The sequence below is a fragment of the Asterias rubens genome, chromosome 2, assembly GCF_902459465.1.
Source record: "Asterias rubens chromosome 2, eAstRub1.3, whole genome shotgun sequence".
NCBI classification, from domain to species: Eukaryota; Metazoa; Echinodermata; class Asteroidea; order Forcipulatida; family Asteriidae; genus Asterias; species Asterias rubens.
In genome coordinates this window covers 21,057,514-21,082,614 of record NC_047063.1, presented here as the reverse complement: position 1 = coordinate 21,082,614, position 25,101 = coordinate 21,057,514, and the positions used below count along the sequence as shown (strand labels likewise).

Here is a 25,101-nt window from a genome sequence, read left to right as displayed (position 1 = left end):
TATACTTATATTTATTAATATAAATCTATTTCTACCTCCATGGTTATACCATAGATCATGACATGACAAGTACGACAAGGTTCTGGTGTAGGTCCTAGCATACTTCTAGTTTCTAGAACTTAGAAGTAGTCCTAGCATAAACATTTTTTTATCAAGGGTTCAGTTTAAACAAGTTTGATGTACACGTATTGTACGAACATGATTCTGTGCATAATATAATTACATACTTAGTGTTTTGTTTTGTGCATGTATTACAAACATGATACTTTAGTACACTGTACCATAAAGCATCAAGTTGTAAGCTTTATTGTTAGACCCTACTGGTACTGTAATAATGGTATGTTTGTTATGTCTATAATTTTATCATATGATATGAGACCATGAGTTTTTGTAGGTTTGTAATTCGAAAAGCAAGGACTAGGTCACATGAGCAAAACCCTTCTTAAGGTAGGAATTTGAAAAAAGAATATAATTTTTTTTTTTAAATAAGTTTGATTTATTCAATTAAAAAAATTGATTCTGCATTGGGCATCCTCAAAAATAAATCCTTTTGGTTTTACTTAGAAATTGTTACCATTTAACTTTATTATTTTGGGGGCAACTATCCCAATTAATACATTTTTGGTTATGATAGACTAATAAAAAGCCATGTTGAGAGGACTATTTATACAGTAACTCGCTTTTATATTCTTTATAAATATTAGGCTATATTTTGTACATCTGTTAACCCTGATTCTAAACTTTTATACTGATAGGTCTCATTTTGTAGTTTAAGTGGGTGAAAAGTCATTTCAAACCTTGCCATCAAAGAAGAAGTATTGTGAGCACTTAAATGTGATTCTCTGCAAACTCTGCATCTTCAAAATCTGGATTTAAATTAACAAGTAAGTAGACTGGCACTGTGGTCAGGTGGTTCAGGGCCCACTAATAATGGGTTCAGTACTGCCAGAGGCAACTTGTATGTATTAAGCTGTCTCATGACTTCACAAAGCCAACATTAAAACAATTGATATTTAATAAGCTGCAGCCAACTTTGGCAAAAACGTCATGCATGTCAGAGTCCTTGTTCACAAAAAGACTCTAGAAGAGGGGTCAGACTATCTGCTACACCCACAGGTTGGAATGGAATCTAAAGATGACTACGCCATGATAAAACTGCAGCTATGTATAAAACCTGTGACAAATTCTAGTTTGTGAATGCTATATCATGCATGTTGTGAATTTAACTCCCGGGGTTGGTGTGAAAACAATTGTTCACAATCTAACCAGCATCTGTAATTATTTGACCCATTTTATGGTGAGAGTTTAAAGGTTTCATTGATAACTGTGGGTACACATAATTTAACTCTTGCTGAAAATAAATCCAAACTTGTCACACTTTTTGTTCCATATATTTGTTTACAAACAATTTTTTATTTACAATTTCCATCCTTTAATTTTTTTCCCTCAAATATTTAAATTGGTTATATTAACTTTATAACACACTTGGTATTTTCATGGCCCCTTAAAAACACTTACATTGCAGTTTACTTCACTCAATTATTATCTACCCTTGTTTGCCTCAGGTATTGTTCATGTTGACTGTACTGAGGCGGTTAACTACAACCCTCTAGATCTTTGCAATTGCAACCCTTGGTATTATTTAAATCTTTGCATTATGAAGTATTATTGTATGATTTAAGTAACCAGAATAAATGAAGCTTTAAACTCTTCAAGACAGTGGAAATGGACGTTTGGACAGTGTTATTGTTTGTATTGTACACTTCTACTTTCTCTGAGAATTGTAGCCTACAACCACAGGACGCCACGCACAGGCATATTTAGAAGCACTTGTGATACCTTTAGGTGTTTTCAAAGCCCAACAGCCGACAGAACGCCAATTTACGTGTCATCAGTCAAAAATGGCCTCAAGAGCATGAAGACACACACACACAGTCACACACAGCCTTTAGTCAATTCAGAAGATGGTCAATGAGCTCTCCTGCAGCAAAAGAAGTAGGATGTGGTTGGTTGAGTCCACAAAACAACAGTACAGATCACATCTTTGGAGTGAACACAGAACTGGGAGAGTAACTGCTTCCAATATGAGTGCTGTCACGAAGCATGTTGATGCACAAGTAATTATCTGAAAGATAAAGCAGACAAAAACTAAGGGAATAAATGAGTGGTTACAAGTTCTTAAAAAGGCGTTTAAAACAGGCAGGGTCGTGGTCGTTCAGCCCTTGTTTCCTCTTTACTTATCTTATTTGATGACCTGACATGTGTTGCATTTTAATGACTGAGACAGTTTTCTGATGCATTGTGTGGTGTGTGCGTAGTTAGTCTTGGTGCAAGATGTTTCTTGTTTTGCTTTCACACCCAGCGCGGCCAACTCACCAACATCGCCCGTAACGGTGAAACATCTAGCACCAAGACCAGCGCATATTATGCATCTAAACATATCCGAAAACAACCGGTTATAAACAGCTCCAGCTGGTCTTTATCACTCGTTAACTTTAAACACCCCCACCCCACGTGAAGCGCTCTCCACCACAACAGGAATGCAGTAGCGAAACTAATTGAGGTATTTATGAATGATCTTTTGCCTTGGAAATCATTACCAAACACTCTGCCCTGAAAGTCAGTCATGACTAATATGACTATGAGCTAATTAATGAGCAGTATCATTATCAGAATATTGATATTATATTCTGAATATAATATCAATATCTCCAAAAAAAGTTGAGGAATATAGAATTGAATAGGCCTATGTTTCTTTCTTAGTTTCTACCACCAATCACACATACAATAAACATCTAGCCTATACAATACTCAAATTGTAGCCTACAGGTTGTTGGGCTTGACATGCTTGATGATTTATCATGACCCGGTCATGATTAAATCATCAACAAGCTTTATTGATATTTTATTAAACTATTTTGTGTTCATTCAAAGTAAAAAAAAACATGCATGGACCTAGGCCTACCTACGTATGTACGTACTTCTTCCGTTGAGTCGCAAAGCACACTGGTCCGATGGCATTATTGTCGTAGTTTTTTGTATTAATAATACACATCTGACATGGCTAAATAAAGCATGGAGGTACACCCATTCGTGGGTGAAACTGTCTTCCGCCACAGAATCATGAACGTCCACCACAAACAATGTCAATGTTTACAAACTTATTGTTTACACAAAAACTTTGTAGAACACGTTACGTGACGACCGTATAACTGGAGGTGCAAAATATTTCCCACAATCCTTTGCGGGACGTCGGATTTTTGCTATCTGCAATAAGGTCTATGTCCTGGGATCTAAATCAGAGAAACAGAGCGCCCGCTAGCGTTCGTTCATTACAAGTGTGTATAGTTTTTGCCGTGCATAATCGGAACGTTGGTTGTGTGTGACCGCGCAACACCAATGGTCTTGGAACCAAGACTACTGGCCACGTGAATACAGGACACTTCGGCACCTTGCAAACTCGGCACCAGCAAACTCGGCACCTCTCAAACTCGGCACCCACAACCTCGGCACCTTGCAAACTCGGCACCCACAAACTCGGCACATGCACAACTACAAACTCGGCACCTGGTTGAAAACTTTCAATCTGCCACGCACGGTTACAAACTCGGCACCCAGTTGGAAATTGAAATAAATCCCGATCCTCGTCGTGTGTATTGAGCTTTGAAAATCTCAAGCATAACTGGCCTCTGGACTTGGCGTCTCTGTACATACCATAGAGCTATTATTTTAATATGTATTTTCATTGTCATGGTGAGGTTGCCCTTTTCAAAGATCTGTATCAAAATAATTAAAATTTATTTTGTGTAAACTTTTGAAGACGTTTTGGAGTCGAAACTACGTAATTTCGATGTCCAAGTATTTTTGGGGAACATTTACACGAAATTTTGATCAAATAAAACAATAATTCAAAATAAAGAGTACGTGTGTAAATAATTTCTGTTACAGACTGTCGTGCACTGTGTTTTATTACAAGATGATCGTAACCACTTTAAGGCTGCTGAGACATTGCACGACTCCACTAAACACCGGGTGAGCACGCTGAACTGTCGCTGCCGCCGCCGTGTGTGGTGGGCAATAGTCCCCCACCCACGGCCGACGGCCGCCATGTAGGCAAAACACGCTCCCAAATCACACTCTCTTAAAAATCAAAAAAGTCATTGTCAACCAAACGCTGACATTTTCAAAGCCCATTACATCAACACATAGCGATGCACTTTCACCAACATGATTGAAAAGAGAAAAAAAATAAAACTGAAAACGTGCGGACGTAAAGTTTCCGGGACAAAAACAATCTCCGATGCAAATTTTTCAAAAGTTCGGAACCGGTTATGGTCATAATTTTATAAGCTAGCATAAACTACTAATTATTTCCACTAAATTCAAACCAGTTTTTATGGTGTTAATACTACTCTTCGGGTGGTATTTGCTGTTGGTACCGAGTTTGTTTGTTGGACCAAAACAGGCCGGTGCCGAGTTTGTTTAGTGCCGAGTTTGGTTTGGTGGACCAAAATAGGCCGGTGCCGAGTTTGTTTGGTGCCGAGTTTCTTGGACCAAACAGGCCGGTGCCGAGTTTGTTTGGTGCCGAGTTTGTTGGATCAAACAGGCCGGTGCCGAGTTTGTTTGGTGCCGAGTTTTTTGGCCCAAAATAGGCCGGTGCCGAGTTTGTTTGGTGCCGAGTTTGTTGGACCAAAACAGGCCGGTGCCGAGTTTGTTTGGTGCCGAGTTTGCTGGTGCCGAGTTTGCAAGGTGCCGAAGTGTCCTGTTTACGTCGCGTCGTCGTACGACAACATTTGGGTTTCTGTACATTTCTCTTGAGGGCGCTATCACAAAACAGTGGATCCTGAAAAAAATAATTAATGACCAGGTGGGGGTAGTAGGCAGGATCAGGAGTCTCCTGTCAATTCGTGCATTTCTGGCGTGCACGGTTTCTAAAGTGCATGTGGAAAAATCTGAGGTTGTTTACTTCGCAAATTCGAGGTTCAATATTGAAGTCACTTTTCCGTATTCCCTGCGGCCCATTGACAGTTCTCATTGCACCTCACTTTGTCTGCAACAACAACGAGCAACCATTTGCCATTGATTCAGATAACCTCCTGTTGATTTAAAAGAAAAAAAATATCGATTGAGGAGAGATGTGGACATTTTTGAGGAAGTGAACGAGAGTTGGGACTGAAGTGAAGTAAAAACGGTAGGTAAAGTAGCATTTGTGATTGATTTACATAATTATAATTGGAGTAACTAGGCCTAATGCTTTATTTTTAGAACCATGCTAACTTGAAATGTTAATGGGATAACTTTCCGTATGGCGCCACCACTTTTTCACTCATTTTTACAAAAAGGGATATATCAATCAGGTATTAAATTAGATACTATATTATTTTATTTCGAATAAAAAAGTGGTGGCGCCATACGGAAACTTTTCCGTATGTAAATGTTTGTCTTCACTGAAGACTTCAGATGATTTCATATTCAGCGCTGGTTTTGTGCCCCTACACTGGTGCAGTCACACAGTGTCACACCCACTGTCAGTCAGACTTTTGGTTGTGTTTAAAATGTTGTTATATTTTGTATTTCGTACGTAGAGTTTAATTTTGGTTTCATACACCTAGTTCGAACTATGGGAGACGATAGTGGAACCATCCATGGAGACTCCATTGGAGAGTCCATGGGCATGGTGGAACTAACCTCAGCTCAGCTCATTACATACGAAACAGGTCAACTCGTACCCAAGTCAACTCGTACCCAAGTCAACTCGTACCCAAGTCAACTCGTACCCAAGTCAACTCGTACCCAAGTCAACTCGTACCCAAGTCAACTCGTACCCAAGTCAACTCGTACCCAAGTCAACTCGTACCCAAGTCAACTCGTACCCAGGTCAACTCGTACCCAAGTCAACTCGTACCCATGTCAACTCGTACCAAAAATTTTGTACCCAAGTCAACTCGTACCCAAGTCAACTCGTACCTAGGTCAACTCGTACCCAAGTCAACTCGCACCCAAGTCAACTCGTACCCAAGTCAACTCGTACCATATAACGTACATTGTATGCCGAAACGGAGAATTCCCGCGCGGCGTGATAGGAAACGATGTTCTACTTGCTTCATAACATAATTCCGTTTTTAATAATTGGTTAGATGTTCCTCTCGTTTCTGCTTAAAATCATTTAGATCCACTTTTTAAAGCAAACAAACATGTTTGATGTTCATCTCTTTTCTTAAAGACATAGCTATAGACATAGGCCTAAAAATGTGGTTTCTTTAAAATGTTTTACCGTAATATTCTTTCCAATGCTCTAAAAACCAGTACAGTAGGCCTGTAATTTCTGTTGTTCCTCCTGTTTCTGCTGAAACTGTTTTCAATAACAAAACATACGATGTATAAACGCAAACGTTCAATGTTCCCCGGGTGTTTTTATGGTAGGCCTCATTTCCAGGGAATGGATATATCCCTTTTCCCTAAAAGTTTCCATTTTGATATTGTTCTCGTTTTCAGCATGTTCAAATACAAATATGTAGGCCTAGCGTGTTTATAAAGCAAACAGAAACACAGACTTGATGAACTGAACTATTTAAAGCAAACAGAAACACAGACTTGATGAACTGAACTATTTAAACAAACCAATACAAAATATATATTGGTTCATGACTTTTTAAACCCAATAGAAATACTAATTTGATAAGTTCTTGTTAAAAAAACAACAACTAATTTAAACAAACCAATAAAATAATATATTGGTTCATTACTTTTTAAACCCAATAGAAATAAATATTTGAGTAAGTTCTGATAAAATGAAAAACAAATTTAAACAAACCAATACAATAAAAAAATTTGTTCCTTACTTTTAAACCCAATAGAAATACATATTTGCGCAAGTTCTGAGTATCTCTTTCCGAAACTAACAAAAAGTTAATCAAACAAAAATAAGTGTTTCATAACATTCCTTTTTTCAAACCCACGTTTGTCCTACGTTCTGATGAATTTTCCCAACCCCAATTTTTAACAATGGTCCCTAATGCGTTATTCGCGTATGTAGCCCTCCTGTTTGTTACCTGCAACGTGAAGAAAAAAATAACACGAGAAAACAATATTATTGCAAAAATGAATAGATAAATGTATTATTATAAATAATATTATCAATATAAATATGTTTATCAGTACGAGTTGACTGTGGTAAACAATTTTTGCCGACAGAGAAACCAAACAACTAACACATTTATTTGGGTACGAGTTGACTTGGGTACGAGTTAACCTGGGTACGAGTTGACTTGGGTACGAGTTGACTCGGGTACGAGTTGACTTGGGTACGAGATGACCCGAATTCATTACATATATAGTTCGGTACAATTATAGAATACAGGGCCACTCCAGGAGTCCAGGGTTAGGTTATGGTAAGGGTTAGGGTTAGGGTTAGGGTTAGGCCATTTGGGTTAGGGTTAGGGTTAGGGTTAGGGCTGTCGCCATGTTTGGCCTGTATTCTATAGTTACTCCTTTGTTTATTTTGTATTGTTTTGTTTGGTCGTATAATAATATTGGATGTTGGACAGTTCGTACCTTGCCACCTCGGTGACCTCGTACCCTGGACACTTCGTATTGTAAACAAATTGGTCACTTCGTACAGTGGTGGGCGGGGTACAAAGATACAAGTGACCAACAGCCGAGTCACTTCGTACCTTCATTGTTGAGATATAAAATAATACTTTTAAAATAAATTGTAATTTTTGTTTAATTAAATGTGAATGTCCTTTTTAATGTGAAATTAATATTTTTTTACAAGAATGTCCGCCAAGGATGCAGCCTCCACCCTTATTTTGTATAAATATTTTAAAGTCAATCAAACAATCACGCAATCGTCAAAATAGCTCCTTGGTCCTTAACGAAATAATAGTAATTGGTTTGATTTACTTTGATTTCATAATCATCTGATAACAAAGCACAAAATAATCATAAACGATGCAGACACCCCGAATTTAGTACAAGGTGCGAAGTGTCTTGTAAGAAGGTACGAAGTGTCCAAGGTACCCTGGCCTAGTGCAGGACTGTTGCCCATGTGTTCCAGTCGCCATTCCTGTTGGTACACAATGTACGCATGCCTTATTAACAAGTACGCACGCTTGATAAACAACAGCAAAAATAGCACGGCATGTGATGGTGTATGGACCAGTGGAAATTGGGCTGTCTATCTAGAATGATGCAAACTTAAGGGGCACGTTGCCTTGGATCAGTCGAGTTGGGGCTGTGAAAAGCCACAAACCATGCATTTCATAACAAACGGTTTCAAATGCTTTTCATAGACCAACTCGCCCGATTCAAGGCAACGTGTCCCTTTAACCATTAACTGCTGTACCTCGGAGTCAGTTCTTAAATTGGTCTCAACATTTCGGCTAGCTTGCTCTATAGTCATCGTCAGGAGACTGAAGAGATGTGAGGAGTGGGCCTATTTGTTGTGGTTGAGAGGTTTTAGTGCAGAGTCGGAGTCAACGCTCTCATTGGTTCTCCTTAGGTTGGTTGGCTCAGGGCTATTGTGTGTGTTGGCCATTGTGTGAAATAGCCCTGTGTATGGGGCGTGTCAGTAGACTGTGGGTTGAGGAGGAGGGTGGTAGGATAGTATGCCAAATACTGCTAATGAAATAACCAATATCTTGTGACGTAGTATCGTGTCTGTGTATTTTGATAGCTTCCCTGATGCGCTGTCAATGTCTCTCAGGAGCTAGGTTCGAGCCTGATCCCAATCTATGACATGGTCTAGATCGGTAGAGTGTTTGACAATGGCAGATCTTTCATCCCTCTGCGACCCTGTTAGTAAGGTCTCTACCGGTATCGCTAATGTACACTTTACCACAAGAACAAGGAATTCTATAGACTCCTGCCTGACTGTAAGAGACATGCTTGTCTTTGTGGATGTATAGCTTCGTTTCCAGATAAAATACATTTTCCACCTTGAAGAAAAACAGAAGAAAAACAGCGCCCTCATTTGACCAAAAATGCAGTACAATACAACTACAGGTCACTTACATTTATAACAGGCCCTTTTCATGTTAGCCTGGAGGCACTTGCAAATAGTATTGCAAAAGCGATAAATTTCGTAATGACGCACGTGTGCCCAATATTCGCAAATTGTTTCACAACATTGAATGTGTGTGCGCAAATATTCGTGATAAATTTTACGACATCACATACGTGTGTGCACATATTGGCAAATTGTTTCAAGACATGCATTGCACACATGTCGCACGTATTCACGATAAATATTATGACATGTTGTATACGTGTGCGCACACAATCACATTCACGATAAATTTTGTATGCGCACACAATCTCAATATTCGATGTCCCTTCAGGGCCACCATAGTCACACTTTCATTTACGCACAGTATCTACTGTACGCATGTACACCTTTAAAACTGCAACCGTTGACCGATACGCCTGCAACCGTGGACTTCCTATCGTCCCTACTTGTCTTTTTTGCAATCAGCTCCCATTGGTTTTGTACACGTTTTCCAACCGTGGACCTTTCCCGGACCAAAGACCCTACTTATCCTCTTTGTAAATATATGTAGGTCCCCGGTTTGTGTGTGTATACCTACCCACCATGCCCACTGGTGGATAACACAAAGGCACTACACACATTCCCCCTTTTTTTTGCATTCAACCAATAGAATGCGTTTTCTTTGTGTTGTGATTGTAATTGTTTTTGTTATCGCTGCAGTGTGACTGGCTCTTAATGCACATTCCAGAATTCAAAACGAATTCATGGACACAGTCAATATATTTCTCAAGTTCAAATCAAACCACACTGAGGCTTGAAGGAATAGTCTGATCCCCATAATGGGAATCAGTATTCAACGTTGTTGTTGCACCCAGGGAACAAGACAAACATTCATCAATTCGATCTTTAAATTTTAACACAGGTGTTGGCAAATAAATTAATTTAAATCATAATTATTTTGTTATCAAACACACACCTCATTTTACATGGAACTTAGTGACTTGGTGAATTCTCTTTCACTGGCCTACATTTGCGTTGCTTCTAATAGTTTTTGTTTGGTTTATTGAATGCAAAGGTCTTCAATGTGTTGATAAATTTTGCAGCGTGTTGATTTAACCTTAGCCCCTGGTGTTCGTAATTCTATTGAACTATAGAGATGTTCATCTGATAATAGAACAGAGACTTTTGTGCAGTCCAAAGTAACATCATCCAAACGAACATCGTTCAGTCGTTGCTAATAGAAAACCATACTCCAAATAGGCCTATGCTGTCTACTGTGTAAAGTCACCAGTTTTAAAGTCATGGAGACCATGCATTTACATCATCTCCATCATCCGCACACGATTGATGTATTTAATTGTATTTTTTTGTTTTAAGAGAAACGCAATGATTGCAGAAAAACACTTGCCTTGGAGTCATGACAGTTTGTGACAAAATGTAAAAAAATTATGTAAATTTTAGAAAATTAATGGGAGCTGTATCCATAGAGCTTTATAGAGAAATTGAAGAAGCAGCAGGCTTTCTAATTTGAGAAGCAAGCGGGCCAATGCATATATTAAGCCACTGCAACGGATCTGATAGAAGCCACTTGTAGCCATACTGTACATACAATGTACATGTACACATGTACATTGTTGATAACAGTGTACAAATGTAGACTACGTAGTGTATTATAATATTCTTTCCAATGCATGCCAATAGCCATGTGAGCTAAAAATCAGATTCCGATTTGAACATACATGGATATTACGGGTGGTTAGGGTTAGGGTAAGTGACGGGTAAAGAAGACAGAACAGGATTGTGTACAATCTGACAATGTAAATTTGCAAGCCCATCATGGTTACGGTACACACCTGTACGAACTGTCAAACAGCATGTTTCCATTTCATACACAAGCCACTGTATGTTGGCCTGCAAATCGGTAGAGCTGTATGGATGTAAGCCAACGCACTGTAGATGATGCAAGCATGTGACTCGTACTGTATGCCCACAATTGTTCAAACAATTTCTGAATGGAATTATGAATTGTCAAGAACAGGCATGTGAGACTTCCTCTTTTCAGCTGATTTCCTTTTTGGGGGGTTTGACTGTCCTCTTTTTCCCTTTACTTTCTGTGACAAAAGTACAGGAATATTATCTTTTCCTCTTTTTTTCTTGCTCGGTTTTCTCTTTTCCTTTTCATGGATAGTTACTCACCCCATGCCTGCAAGAATCAGGGCCTTGATATGAAGTAATGAGCTCAAATATTTTGAACATTAGCACCTGTGACCAATTTATGTCAGTAAAAGGAACGAGGCTTACCAGACATTACTAGTGTGCATTACAGACTGTATTGAATAACCCTTTTTTGTTATGAAAAGTCGCCATCTTGTAGGGTAAACCGTATGCGCGTCCAAACGCGTACATCATCGAAGCACGCAGCACGCAACATTCCTGGTTTGATTTCTACGGCACATGCACGAACACACGCACGCACGTGCGCACAGACACGATGTTGTAGGTCAGATATTTGAACGTTGACGTCATATTCAATACGGTCTATTGAAATATTGATTGTGACACAGATTTTCAGGCCTGTTTTTTTTTCTCCAAGACATCTCTTTATAAATGAGGCCTTGATGCCTATAAATGTTTAGTTACATTTGTTAATTTATTTGTTTATTACATGTAATTTGTCTTTTCTAATTTGCAATTCAATTTAGCTTATGAATTTAGTTTTTATATTTATACTATATATACATGTAAATTTAAAGATTCATTTATTTTAAAATGTTAGTTTTATTTTTACCTTTCCTGTATTTGGCGGTTCGTCGGCTGTTTGTTTAGATAACAAATATAATACTGTCCTGGGGGTGGGGGGGGGGGGTCTAATGTACATCCCAATTTACTGAATTGTATTAGAGGCATACATTGTACACATACTGTAAATATTCAATTTTGTGACTTAAAATTTTTGCCTGTTATGAAGGATCAATCAATCAATCATAAATAATCGGTACAGCACCTAAATCAAAAGTTTGCTCAAAGGCGCTTTGGCTCAGTGTTTGAGGCCTGGTTGAGGGATGGCTTTGAGAGGATTGTTTGGGTGTTGTATTCATATTTTAAAAGGCATAATTTAATTTCAGGCAGTGGATACTATTTGGGGTTGAACAGTGGAAATTTACTACAGTGGGACTACTAGAGTGGGACTCAAACCAACAACCTCCGTATTAACGTGGCAGCCATGCCAGCACTCTACCAGCGCTTAACTGAGCTATCTACATACATGTAGCCCTACATGTATATTATGACATTGGTTTTTGCCTCGGTGCCCTTCAAACGTTTCTCATTGGAAGTGCCCTTTAATAATAATAATAATAACCAAATTTGTAAAGCTCCCTTTCCAAAGGATGCAAAGCGCTTTGCAAAATGAAAACAGCCTGCCCTTTCAACATGTTTAAAAATGAAATTTCAAGCCTGCAATCCCCAGGGAAAAATATGTGAACATTGAAATGTGAACTGGATTCTCTTCTTGTAGATGGTTGCGGGGCTGTATGCTTCGTTTTTGAAAGGGCACCAAGGCATTTTCTTCTTGGTAAAGGGCACCCTATGATGAAATTACACATTTGTACTAAAGCATTTCAAGGGCACCAAGGCACTGACCAAGGGACACGGAGGCAATCAACTTCGTTGCCTCCGTAAAGTATCAGGCCTGTGGTTTCCTGGAACTGGTTGCCTGTAAAATTGCCTCGTGTGACATCGCCCTTCGCTTTAGATGCATATTTTTGAGTTGACGATCTTAATGGATTCTCTTTATTATTCAATTGGCAGGTGCATCCTACTACAGCAGATCCTACGGAAGCTTAATTGTGATCATCAGCTCCAACAAACCTTGGTTCTTCCATTTCAAACTGATTAAATGATCAAAGTTAAAAAATTGCGGATCATTATTTTCCTGAGGTGGTGCTTTCTGACCTCCTCGAAACTGATCTCAATGATGAAGCCAGGACTGTTAAGAAATCAATTGATTTGATTGATGTATTGATTAGTTTATGAGATTTCATCGGTAATATTCTCAACCCACAACCGTCTCCCCTGATAACCAACAGCATGTGGAATGGCTAGACAGCGGAGTACCGGGCTCCCCACCCAGGGGATTCCAAGCATCTGCCTTAACGACGGCGATGACAAAGAGCCGCAAGAGTACCCCCTCTTTGAGTTGGCTGTTCTGAAGAGTCTGAGAACTCCCGTCAATAAGGTCGGATTGCATGGGCGGAGCTATGTTAGTCACAGTAGGGTGTATATTCGACTGTGCGCTCAGAGGCAGCGAGGGAGTACGAGCGTGACTATCATGGTCTGCAGTAATGGTGAGTTCGGAATCAATCAGTCAACAGTTTTCTCCCATTACAAGGGCGACTGGCCAAATGTCAGTTTTAGATTACACAAGGACCGGTAAAAAAAAAATCTGTCCAACTGGCAAGAGTTTCATTCAAGATTCCCACCGCTACATGTATAATTACCACTGAATTGTCAAAATATAAGTCCCAAGCAATGTTCAAAGGAAACCTTAAAATCGTTGTACTGGGTTTGAAGCGTCTTGAAAGTACTGAGTATACAGTGCTAATTACACACATCGGTGTATGGGTAAAAACCAAAATTAATAATCTTTATCCCCGATGCAAATTTAACATCTATTATATCGTTGCATTACCCGCTGCCAAAGCATAGGATCCGAACTGCCTCTACATGTAGCTACCGGGCAATCTCGATGGTCTAGTTGGTAAGACACTGCTCTAGAATTGCAAGGGTCGTGGGTTCGAATCCCACCCAAGTAACATGCCTGTGATATTTGTTCACAGGACTCGGGAAAGTACTGAGTATACAGTGCTAACACACACATCGGTGTATGGGTAAAAACCCAATTTAATATTCTTTATCCCCGGTGCAAAAATTTAACATCTGTTATTTTGAAAGTCATCGCCAGATTCTGACAATTCAACACACAATGCTAAGGACGGAACTGCACTGTACTCTAACAAACGAACAAATAAATAACACAAATAATAATAATTATTATTAGTAAAGAAACAAAACAAAATCAAAAATAAACGCAGAAAGTACATGTGAAAAGTAGGCTATGTTTATAAATTTGCACCAGCCAAAAGTGAAAACAAAACAGCCTAAATTCTCATCAAATATGAAAATCAGATTCTTGAAATTAGTGAGCGGTCTTGTCTGGCTTTTGACCTCATTGGACCCCAGTTTGAGTTCTGCTTTATTTGGATCGTTCGTGTTCTTTTGGTTGTGTTTTTTTCTTCCTCATCAGAACATTACTGATTATGTGAGTTTTCCCTAGATGATGTTCCTTGGCCAACTTTCACAGAGCTGCTTAAACTGTGGTTCACACTTCCTGTGATACTTTGAGCAACAGTTTGAGCTAGCTGTGTGCATCATTTACAGAGAAAACAGAGTTTGTGACCTCAAGTGCGCTTTCACATTAATGTAGTTCTCAGCACATCACAATTATGCTTAGAAGAGTGAGGTTATCTGCCAAACTACATTACGATTTATTTCTGGTATCCTGCTCATTTCTGACAGCAGAAAATTTGTAAGACATTTTTTCTGCACCTGTACTTGGGACTGCCAGCGATTTCACAAAAGAGTTAGGACTCGTCTTATCTCGAGTTTGGACGAGTAACTCGTCCTAACTTAGGATTAATCTTAAGGTCTGCATGCTACACTGCAGGGTTTGGACCCGTCCTAAGTTGTAAGATTAGTTTTAAGTTAGGAAGGGTATTGTGAAATCGACGGCTGGTTTCTTACCTACTTTTTGCTTAGAACAAAAGTATAGGCGTCTCCTTCAGCATCTCTATGGCTGTAGGCTTGTCACTTTTGTGTGGTTCCTTGATTCATTCCAACAAATAAATAATTAATAAACCAATTGAATTATTTTCCGTCTTTAGGCTACCTTCTGGTGAGGAGTGACGACCCTGGCAAGGCGTCTCAGATGAAACAAATTCCTTGGTTCCAGGTGAGTTGTCAGTTTAGTTTCTTACTGGGTAAGCGCTGAATTTCTGCAATGTGTCATATTTCATAGATAGCGAAAATTGTTTGTTTGTTTGTTTAGATGATCTTCCCATCAAGGGAACAAGGGGATTAAACACCAAGCTGGCAACAGCCAATCTCTCTCATAAAATCATTGGGTTAACGTCTATGATTATGTGTTGCACAAATCAAGAAATTGTGATTCAGTAACTAGACAACAATATTTATTCTAGTCATTGTGAAATCAGCAGTTAGCTGGGGGATTCAAACCCACAACCTTGTAATTGCAAGTCCTGCAGTCTTACCACTTGACCACAGTGACTACTGCTTATTTATTAATGAGTAATTTTTACAAGCAACAGTTCTTTTTAAACATGTGAAATAGGTAATGGATGGATTTTTCAAGTCTCTACTTTGCCATTTCAGAACCCAAAGAAAGAGATTCTTGCGATTGCTTTGGATCCATCGGGTCGGCAGGCGGTGTGCGCATGCAGAGATGGTTCCCTGTATGTTATCCCTGTTTATACTGTACTCAATCAGAGCACCGCTGTTAAACACAGCTGGAAGTCAAATGACCTGACGGAAATCAGCTCTTCTAGTCACCGAGGTATGCTCTCTCAAAAGCCTCTTTGTATATTTGCTGCATATTGCGCCATCGCAGCACCTTGTAAACCATTACATGGTGCTACATTGTACACTATGTAAAAGGAGTAGGTCTCATATTTCAAACATAGTAAACATGTACCTTGCAGGAAAATACTGAATGTTGAAGCGCTTTGAGCCTCACTGAGTGATGGATGTGAGTGTTGTATAAGATGCCACTAATGTTCATCTTACTATTATTATTATTAATATTATTATTATTTTAATTGATACCAACCTGGGAAGCTGATTGTTTGTTTCCATCAGGTTTCCGTATCCAAAGTCCGTTTGAATGAAAAATAAGACCGACCAAATTTGACATTATTAATCTCAGTCCCATGGTGCTCCAACCGGCTGGGCCAGATGCCATCAAGCTGAAAGACACACACATTTGCTAATAGCAAAGAAAATTTTTGCTTAGCAAAGAAAAATATTGCTTAGCAAAATGTGTAACTGGCCAAAATACCATTTAATGTAACATCAGTTTTGACTGGTTCCCTGCAAATTTGCTTTGGAAAGAAAAATAATGCTTAGCAAAATCTGTTACCAGCTAAAATACCATGTAGTGTAGCATAAGTTTTGACTGGCTCCCCTGCAAATTTGTCCTTGACTGATAAGTTTGCTTAGCATTTTTTTTTCCTTCTTTTTTTTAGGGCCCAATTTCATAGAGCTGCTTATGCACAAGAAGTAGTTCGACACAACAAAATTCTGCTTACCAGATTGTTGCTGACAGCCAAACTACAATGTACCATGTCACAGTGACTGGTGTTCTGCCCACCACGTCTGCTTAGAAGACAATTGTTCAGCAACAATTTCCACTTAAGCAGCTCTTTGAAATTTGAGCCATGCTCAAAGAACTTTGGTTCTCAGTTTCTTTTTCTCTGATTTGACTAATATAAATTTGTTTACTCTGCAGGAACTCCGACAAAGATAGCTTGGTGGACTTCATCGGACGGTCGCAACGTTGGGATTGTCGGCAATGGGAATGGAGAGATAGTTCTGATTGATCTCGGCCAGCGTAAAGAAGTGAAGAGTCTCTGGCTGAAGGAAGAGATCTTATCGCTGGAGATTGTTCATCATCCTGGGCTTAGCTACCTCATTGTAAGTAGAATGATATAAGTGCTCTAACTATTGAAGTAAAAGTTTGTTTTTATTATTTGCCTTTTCTACAAGAGAAGCTTGTTATTTATAAGAAAGTGCCAAGGATAACAGAACAAAACTACCAAGTTCACGCTGGGGAAAAGTATTGTCAGAAACCTGCTCAAGAGATTTTCTTGCTACAATGTAGTTGTCACAAATTCACCAAAGTCTTGACCCGCTCTGTGAAAATGAGTCAGATGTTGACATTTGAAAGAAGTGAGTTATAAGCATGGCTGGAAAGAACACACAAGCAGCAGTTATTTGGTATGTGTCTAAGCTTTGGGGTGTATTGCGTTGCTGAGTTACTCCCACTTGAAATTAGCCGGTATATATTTTTTTTGTTAAAAACGAATTACAAGTAAAGTGATGTTATAAACTACCATTTGTCGCAAAAGGATACAAACTAGACTAAAGTATGATCATAAAATTGTTGTATTCATAGCTTTTTTTTGCCTTAAAAAGCGTTCTAAAGGTTTACTATGCAAATAAAAATCTTAACAATTAAATACAAATGTATACATTATATTTTTTTATTTTTTTATTTTTCTCATTAAACTGTCCATTACTCAATAATGCATTGGGCGACATCTGACTCATTTTCACAGAGTGGGTCACATTTATGGTAACTCAAAAACTTTTGCTCGGAATCAAGCAAATACATGTATGTGACTGTATTGGGTGATCATTTATCAAATCCATAAAATTCAAGCAACATAATGAATATTGTGAGATGGTTTTTGGAGGATATTTGGATGTTTGAAGTGTAAATATTATTAACTCTTTCACAAGTGACCACTTAAATTTGAATTCCTCAGACCGGAGACGCTCGCTACATGTCACATGGTTCGGGCAGACATTTGGCACTGGCATTGGAGAGGCCCATGTGATCTGGCTCACATGTGCGTCAAGTGTAGAGCCTAAGGGATCGGTCTATTCACCGAAATTATGTTTGCAAATGGCTTATTAGTTTAAAAAGTTTTTGTTTTTAGTTTTTAATAGATTAAGCTGTTGCAAACTGCTTACCAACCGAAGGACCTATGATATACATGCAATAAATAGTTAAAGGGTCTATGTACTTTTTGTAGAACGGAACAAAAAACACAATGTCTACAGATTTTACACTAAACTTACACAGTTGGAAGATAATGATAGTATAAAGCTTCCATGAAAATATTAGTTGCTGAAGAGATGTAGTTTTTGAGAAATGAGTAAAACAATGTCATAAAAATAATTTTTGTCTCACTGATAGTGAGACAAAAATTATTTTAGCTTTTAAAAACGTATTTTCATGACATTGTTTTACTCATTTCTCAAGAACTACATACAACACCTCAGCAACTAATATTTTAAGGGATGCTTTTAGTAATCATTATCTTCAAAAGTTTAATGTAAATCTGTGGACACTGTGTTTTGTGTTAGAAAAAGTACCCAAATCCTTAAAAGGCCTGACATGTGAATGAATGTTTGCTTTGTAGATTCAGAGTGACATGGGTACTCAGTGGGGCTTGATACTGGAGAAGACCCGCAGGAAACTCAACCCAGTCGAGAGGGCTAACATGGATATCACAGTTGCTGGATTTGAAGTCATCCATCCACAAAACACACTCAACATTCTTTATACACGTACGTAGGTTAAAGGTTTTATACAGGAACGGAAGAGCTGATGAAATAGTCACAGACAGTGATCGCATTTGTTTTAGATATCGGTGAACATCCGGAGCGGTTACATTGTATGTGCTCAAAGGAAGAATAAGCAAGAATTCGAATACACAATCTGAGAGATGTTATTTTTTAGTTTTTTGTTTTTATCTATACACCAATGTGCTTCTCACATGTGTATGTTTGTCAATAACCACTGTACTTCATACCAGGTAAAATTTTGTTGCCACTAATTTTAAGAGTGATTACCAAACGCACACATTCCCTTTCTCAGTATTGTGAGTCGGGAAAAAATAGTGAGAAAACATGTAACTAGTGTAAATACATGACTAAAATAGCACACTTTGATTCTCATTCAAAAAACCTTTCCAAAATTAATATAAAAATGGACTAGCGAAAATGCTTGCAGACTAGTGAAATCACACGCCAACGGCAAACCCTGATTTTCATTAGAGTTGGAAATAAAGTGGTATATTTTGTTGACATGACAGAGGAAGGTCACAGCACGTTTCAGCCGTACTGTTTTCATAACTTCATGAATGTAGTGACTCTTTCTACTCAGTCAGCGATGGATCACAGCTTCGTTGCAGCACACGACTACTCCTCCAACATCCTCAAGGTACAAGAATATCTGAACATGTAATTTGTGGCGGCTAAACGGTTTACTTCATCGGACTAAGGCCAAATAAAATAAAATACCAGTTGATCGTCCCCGCCCGCATCCTTTTTTGGGTCCGCATGCTTTTTTTTTTTACTATTTACTATTTTTCGATTTTTGTATTTAAAAAAAATTACAAAAAGGTGTTTTTTTCCCCCGTTTTTTTTCCCCCATCTTTTCATAAGGACCGGCCTATGAGCTTTTCCCGAATCTAACTTGATGCTCTCGAACACTTGTAACCGTCTGTTCCATAAAACAATATTAGTGAATGCCTACCAGTAAATCTTTGCAGTGTTATCCGACCCTGTTAGTGTTCAGTGTTAGTGTTAACACAGGTCCTCATGCAACTAATAGGTATAAATAAGTTTGCGATTGATTCAAACTGAAGAATTGGTCACCAATTTGGTGGCCTGTTTGATTTGAAATACTTAGCGACCATCTTGAAAAAAAAATAGTAAATAGTAAATAGTAAGGCCCTCATCCTCCTCTTTTTTGATTAATCTGGACGATCAACTGATGTTTTTTGTTATTCGGCCTAAAGTTCTTATAGTGGAGTTTTTGGAGTGTGGGTTTGAACCCCAATCAAGACACTGTGTCCTTCGGCAAAACACTGCAATTTCTATTGTACACATGTATGGTGTCATGGCCAAGTGGCTTAGAGCAACCAGGGCCCAATTTCATGGCTCTGCTTACCGTATGCACAGAATCGGCGCTTACAGAAGCAGGGAATTCTGTGCTTACGGCAAGCGTGTTTCACAGTTTAGCAGCGAAGTCTGGCTTCTTCCACGTTACTAGGAATTCTACGCTTACATGGCTAACGCAGAAATTCTGCGCTTGCACGTGAGCAGGGAATCGTGATCGTAAGCGCAGAATTCGGCGGTTAGCAGAGCCATGAAATTGGGCCCTGTTCTGATGGTTAGGTCACCGAAGTGTTAAGCGCCTTGAGGCCGTGCATAAGGTGCTGTATAAATACTCTTTTATTATTATTATTTTTATTAAGTGTGGGTTCGGGTCCTTGTCATGACACTTGAAGCTGTCCTTCAGCAAGAAGCTTTACCATGATTGCTTCTCTTCACCCAGTGGTATAAATGGGTACCTTCGAGGGTAGAGGTTGATATTTTGTATGAAAAAGCCTTCATAGCACCACGGCAGCTCTGGGCTGTATGCTCCTCAGGGATTTGAGAAAGATTGAAGGAATGTAGTTGGTCCAATGACCAGGGCACTAAAGAGCGCATTGATACGGTTATTATAAAGTATGGTGTGTAAGAACTAGTTGTTTATTTATCCATTTATTTAACGACACCTACATGTGTTGAGTGTTAACCCAAGATCATCACAAAAGCACCAAGACACTGCTTTTATTGTTCATTTCTTTTTAATCAAAATTTGTTTTCAGTAAAAATGTCAACAGAAATAACATGAAACAGAAAATTTAGTTTTGTGTTTATAAATTGGGATATTTTACATACTACATTGGAAAATCTGGAAATGACCTTTAGTTTGACCTCTTATGTGAATGGGGGTAGGTCAAACCTTGCGGCCGTTTGCAGCCAAACGCACATTAGCTGAGTTTTTCACAATTCAGCTTCTCAGCTACGGTTCAGGCTCAACCTCGTTCCGAGGGGGTGATCAATCTCACGGCACCATTTTTTCCCAGCATGCCTTACATCGATCATAACCCCTGGAATTGGCACATTGATATGTGCTTTATGCTAGCACATTTAAATGAGCCATGAATGAGCGTACATATATATTATTCAATACTTTCTACGCGTGCACGCATGTCTTTCGTCTTAAAGAATGTTTTTGTTTTTACTTTTTAAAAACGTGTTCGTGTCTTAACAAACGCGGGCGTGATCAACATACACATGCACACACTTGACATCTAATGCATAACCAATTTCCTGAGCCAATCAGCATTGTTTCCCAGTACATCCCTCCCAGGGGTTAGTGACAAGAGGTATAGAAACGGCGCGCTGCCCTTGGTAGCGAGGCTGGGTCAGGCTATTTATCTCCTAAATTAGTATTATAATTGTTTGTTTCTCTCTAGATCTTCGATAGCAGCATTGATAACTGGTTACCGCTGCACGTCTACCGGTTACCCCCGCAATGCTCAGACATCCTTCTCACAGATAGACTGATCTTTGCCCTTTACAACCATTATGGTGTGGTGAGTACAGAACCCAGTAGCTCAGCTGGACATTTTGCAGGATAGGGAAATTTCATATTTTTATTTGAATTTTGCTTTTTTCATGATTGCCTTCAGAAAAAAGTAGCTGTTGTTTGCTACTATTAGTGGCACTAGACACTGTTGGTAATTATTCAAAATAATTGTCGGCATAAAAACTAACTTGGCAATGGCCAATGGAGAGATGTTGACAGTATTAAACATTGTGAGAAATGTCTCACTCTGAAGTAACTTAGTTTCGAGAAAGAGGTAATTTTGCACTCAAATAATAAAAGACCCCGGCTGAAGCCTTTTATTATGCATCTGAAAGCGCACAAAGTAATGCATGAATCTACCATGGTTTCTTCCTAGGTCCTGGTAGCCTGTTCCATGCTAACATGTGTTAAGTGCAGAGGGGAACCAGTGACGCTATAGCAAAAAGGCGGAAGGCAATGGAGTGTTGAATACCATGGTACCGATAGTTGACTAGACTTCCAAACGAGTCGTTTGAGTGAGTGCCTCACTGCACTTGTACGTTGCTGGTCAGAAGCCGACTAAATGTGCCCACTCGAGCTTGCTCTTGGATTAATCAATCAATTTTTTTTACCTACAGACAGTTCTAGGCATCTTTTCAAGCCACATGTCGGAGATAAGTGATCACAACCATCCAGTCAATGAGGACGCCCTCATGCAGAAGTTCCTTCTTCCGTCCGGCCAAACACCCCTTGGTATCTTCAAATGCTCCTTCCCGGTGGACTACTTAGATGGCAAAACGGCTCCTAGTGATGCAGAGCCATCCACAAGGTAAGAGAGAAAGAAATAACGCCACGGTGTACAGAAACGTCAAGTTAAATGTGCTGTATTTTTGACCGCGTGAGGGCGCTCTCAAACATATTTGTTTCACTTCCAGGGTACATCATTCATACCCAAAACAGTTATTAAAGACTGGAACACATTACCCCTACAGACATAAAAATATCCATCACAGACAATAGACCCTTCCCATGAAATATGTAAATTGCACATAGCGTTTTGGTTGGCAAAATGAGGGAACATCGTGCTGTTCTGTACACGGCTAATGGGTGCGAGACGCACACGCGATTGTGCGTCTGCTTAGTGCACAACTCATGCGTGAATGTAATTAGCATATTTCATGGGAAGGGTCCATTAGACCTTTAGAGGAGCTGTTATACCCCACCTCTCAAGCAACTTAAAACTACGGCCAACTAAAGTGACAGGAGAACACCATTTAAAACTGCAGGATGATTCGTGTATACCCCCCCCCCCCCCCCAGAAGTGATAACATTACTATTTAGAGCGCCCTCACACGATAAAACATACGGCGCTTTACATTTTTTATTCTCTTGCCTGAGAGTGTGTACTTCTCTCGGAAAATTGTGGTGGCGACCCCCTATACAATGCATACCATTGCAAAGCTTGGTAAACAAGCTACCCTTCTATATAAAACCTAACAGCAGAGGGCGCCAAACAAAATAAATACAGACTTTCAAAGGCGAGACCTTTTTTTTCTTCAAGTAAACTCGACATTGGTACGGACTAACTACACGACACACAGTAAAACAAAACTTGACAATGGTAAGGAAGCGCTTTCATTGTGCGGTTGAGTAAACTTGACGATGGTATTGAAAGGGTTAAGGACACGACACGCGACACTGATGTTTAGGAAAGAAACTAAAATCATGTCTTGCTTTTCCCTGATGGAATTACTGCATCAGAGAACAATTTGTTATTTACAAACAAATTCGTGCTATTTATTTTGCTGGTGTAAATGGATAGTGCGTTACTGTACATTTTCATGAAAACTATTTGTTAAACTCTCTGTTATTTCATACGCATATAGCAGTCAGCCGTTTACCGAGACCCCAACCGAGCAGCCGGGCGGCAAAACATCACAAATGCTTCTATCCAATGTAGAGAGGCATACAATCTTGGAGGGGTGTGTACTGGTAACCGATAAGGCAGTGTACCAGTGCAGACCGAGGTAAGTGGTGGAGACAAAATAATGTTTGCATGTGGTTTTGTTGGTCTAGTACTTGCAGGAACGTTACAGAATTGGTAAGACAAAAAAAATCGTGAAGATCACAGATTTACATACAGGGTGTAATGATGATGACAGTAGAAAACATCTCTTGAAAAATGTCTGTCTGAAATGTCATATTTGATGAGAAATAAACAATCTAATTTCACATGAGTATTTTCGCTCAGAGAGCGTTTTATTCATATATTTTTTTTGCAACGATATCGTGCCAAATAGGGAATCAGTTGTTCACTATTTTCTCATGACCCAGATGGCAGATCGGTCTCAAACTTCTACAGGTTTGTCAGTGTATGTATCAGGTGGATTACATTAAGTGCTTACACTGCCAGCAACTTTTTTGTTTGCAACAACCAATTCTGTAGTGTTCTTTTAAAGGCAGTGGACACATTTTTGGTTCAAGTATTGTCAAAGACGAGCATTTTCACTTGGTATATCCCAACATATGCTACAAGAAATCCCAAAATAACCCTAAATTATATTATTTTTATGTCAGAATTTCACCGGAGGGGTTGTTCTTAGACTTAGCCATGGAGGGGGGTGAAACATCCCTGCCGGATAATCTTGGGATCTCCCTTGGCCTGGATATGAATGGGCTGTATGAGCTGGCAGCCAATCAGAGACTAGCTGAGGGACAGACCATTCTTGCCATGAGACTCTACCATCGCTCGGAGGTAAGTTCGTAGTTTCCGTTAGACAAACACAGCAATGTATGTTTGGTAATTGTCAAAGACCAGTGTTCTCATTTTGGTGTATCCAAACATATGCATAAAACATGTAAATCAACAAATCTGTGAAAGGTTGGGCTCAATTGGTCATCAAAGTTGCAGGAAGTTGCCCATTTTTATTTAACTTTAAAGAAGACAGTTCTGATCGACAGTTTTCTTTGCTAAGCAAAACTTGAGTGGGGTACCAATTGCAGCAATGTCAACTGAATTGAGTTTCAGCTGGTACCCGATTTTTGCTTAACAGAATTTTCTGTGTGCTTAGGACCTTTTGTGGTTACAGGCTTTATGGGCCCCTAGGGGTCGAAGAGCTAAGATTGATTTGAAATGTAACTGCAAATCAATTGTAGTTGCTAAGTAAAGTGTGATGTCAAAATACAAATCACTACGGTACAGTTGAACTGGCTTGTAATGAACTTTATCGTTTTGTGAAATCAAGCCCAGGGCACAATTTCATAAAGCCTGTAAGTAAACAAAATTGCTGAGCGCAGAAAATATCTTGCTTAAAGGCAGTGGACACTATTGGTAGTTACTCAAAATATTTATTAGCATAAAACCTTTCTTGGGGAGTAATGGGGACAGGTTGATGGTATAAAACATTGTGAGAAACGGCTCCCTCTGAAGTGCCATAGTTTTTGAGAAAGAAGTAATTTTCCACGAATTTGATTTTGAGACCTCAGGTTTAGAACTTGAGGTCTCGAAATCAAGCATCTGAAGCACACAACTACGTGTGACAAGGTTTTTTTTCTTTCATTATTATCTCGCAAGTTCGATGACCGATTGAGCTCAAATTTTCACAGGTTTGTTATTTTATTCACATGTTGAGATACACCAACTGTGAAGACTAGTCTTTGACAATTACCAATAGTGTCCACCGTCTTTAACAAAAACTGGCTACCAGCAAAATTTCCATGAAGTTTACACTCTTGCAACTGATGCCCCACTATTAGTTTTGCTTAGTAGAGAATTTGCTAAGCAGTATTTTCTGCTCAACAGCTTTATGAAATCGAGCCCTGATCGCTAGTGTTGATTTTTGTTCAG

The 25,101-nt window shown here is 39.1% G+C and overlaps 1 protein-coding gene across 3 annotated transcripts in view; it reads left to right on the top strand.

Moving 5' to 3' along the window:
• Nucleotides 1-4,891: 4,891 nt before the first annotated feature.
• Nucleotides 4,892-25,101, top strand: part of LOC117302226 — a 44,815-nt gene continuing 24,605 nt past the window's right edge. For 2 of the 3 annotated variants that reach the window (XM_033786081.1, XM_033786063.1), the window contains exons 1-11: nt 4,892-5,191; nt 12,800-13,335; nt 14,932-14,999; nt 15,440-15,620; nt 16,572-16,756; nt 18,271-18,418; nt 18,946-19,073; nt 21,163-21,282; nt 21,893-22,083; nt 23,141-23,281; nt 23,832-24,009. In XM_033786081.1, coding sequence (XP_033641972.1) covers nt 13,086-13,335; nt 14,932-14,999; nt 15,440-15,620; nt 16,572-16,756; nt 18,271-18,418; nt 18,946-19,073; nt 21,163-21,282; nt 21,893-22,083; nt 23,141-23,281; nt 23,832-24,009 — 1,590 coding nt within the window. In that variant the 5' untranslated portion in view covers nt 4,892-5,191; nt 12,800-13,085. The remainder of the gene's footprint in view (nt 5,192-12,799; nt 13,336-14,931; nt 15,000-15,439; nt 15,621-16,571; nt 16,757-18,270; nt 18,419-18,945; nt 19,074-21,162; nt 21,283-21,892; nt 22,084-23,140; nt 23,282-23,831; nt 24,010-25,101) is intronic. The other variant, XM_033786072.1, reaches the window with a different exon arrangement.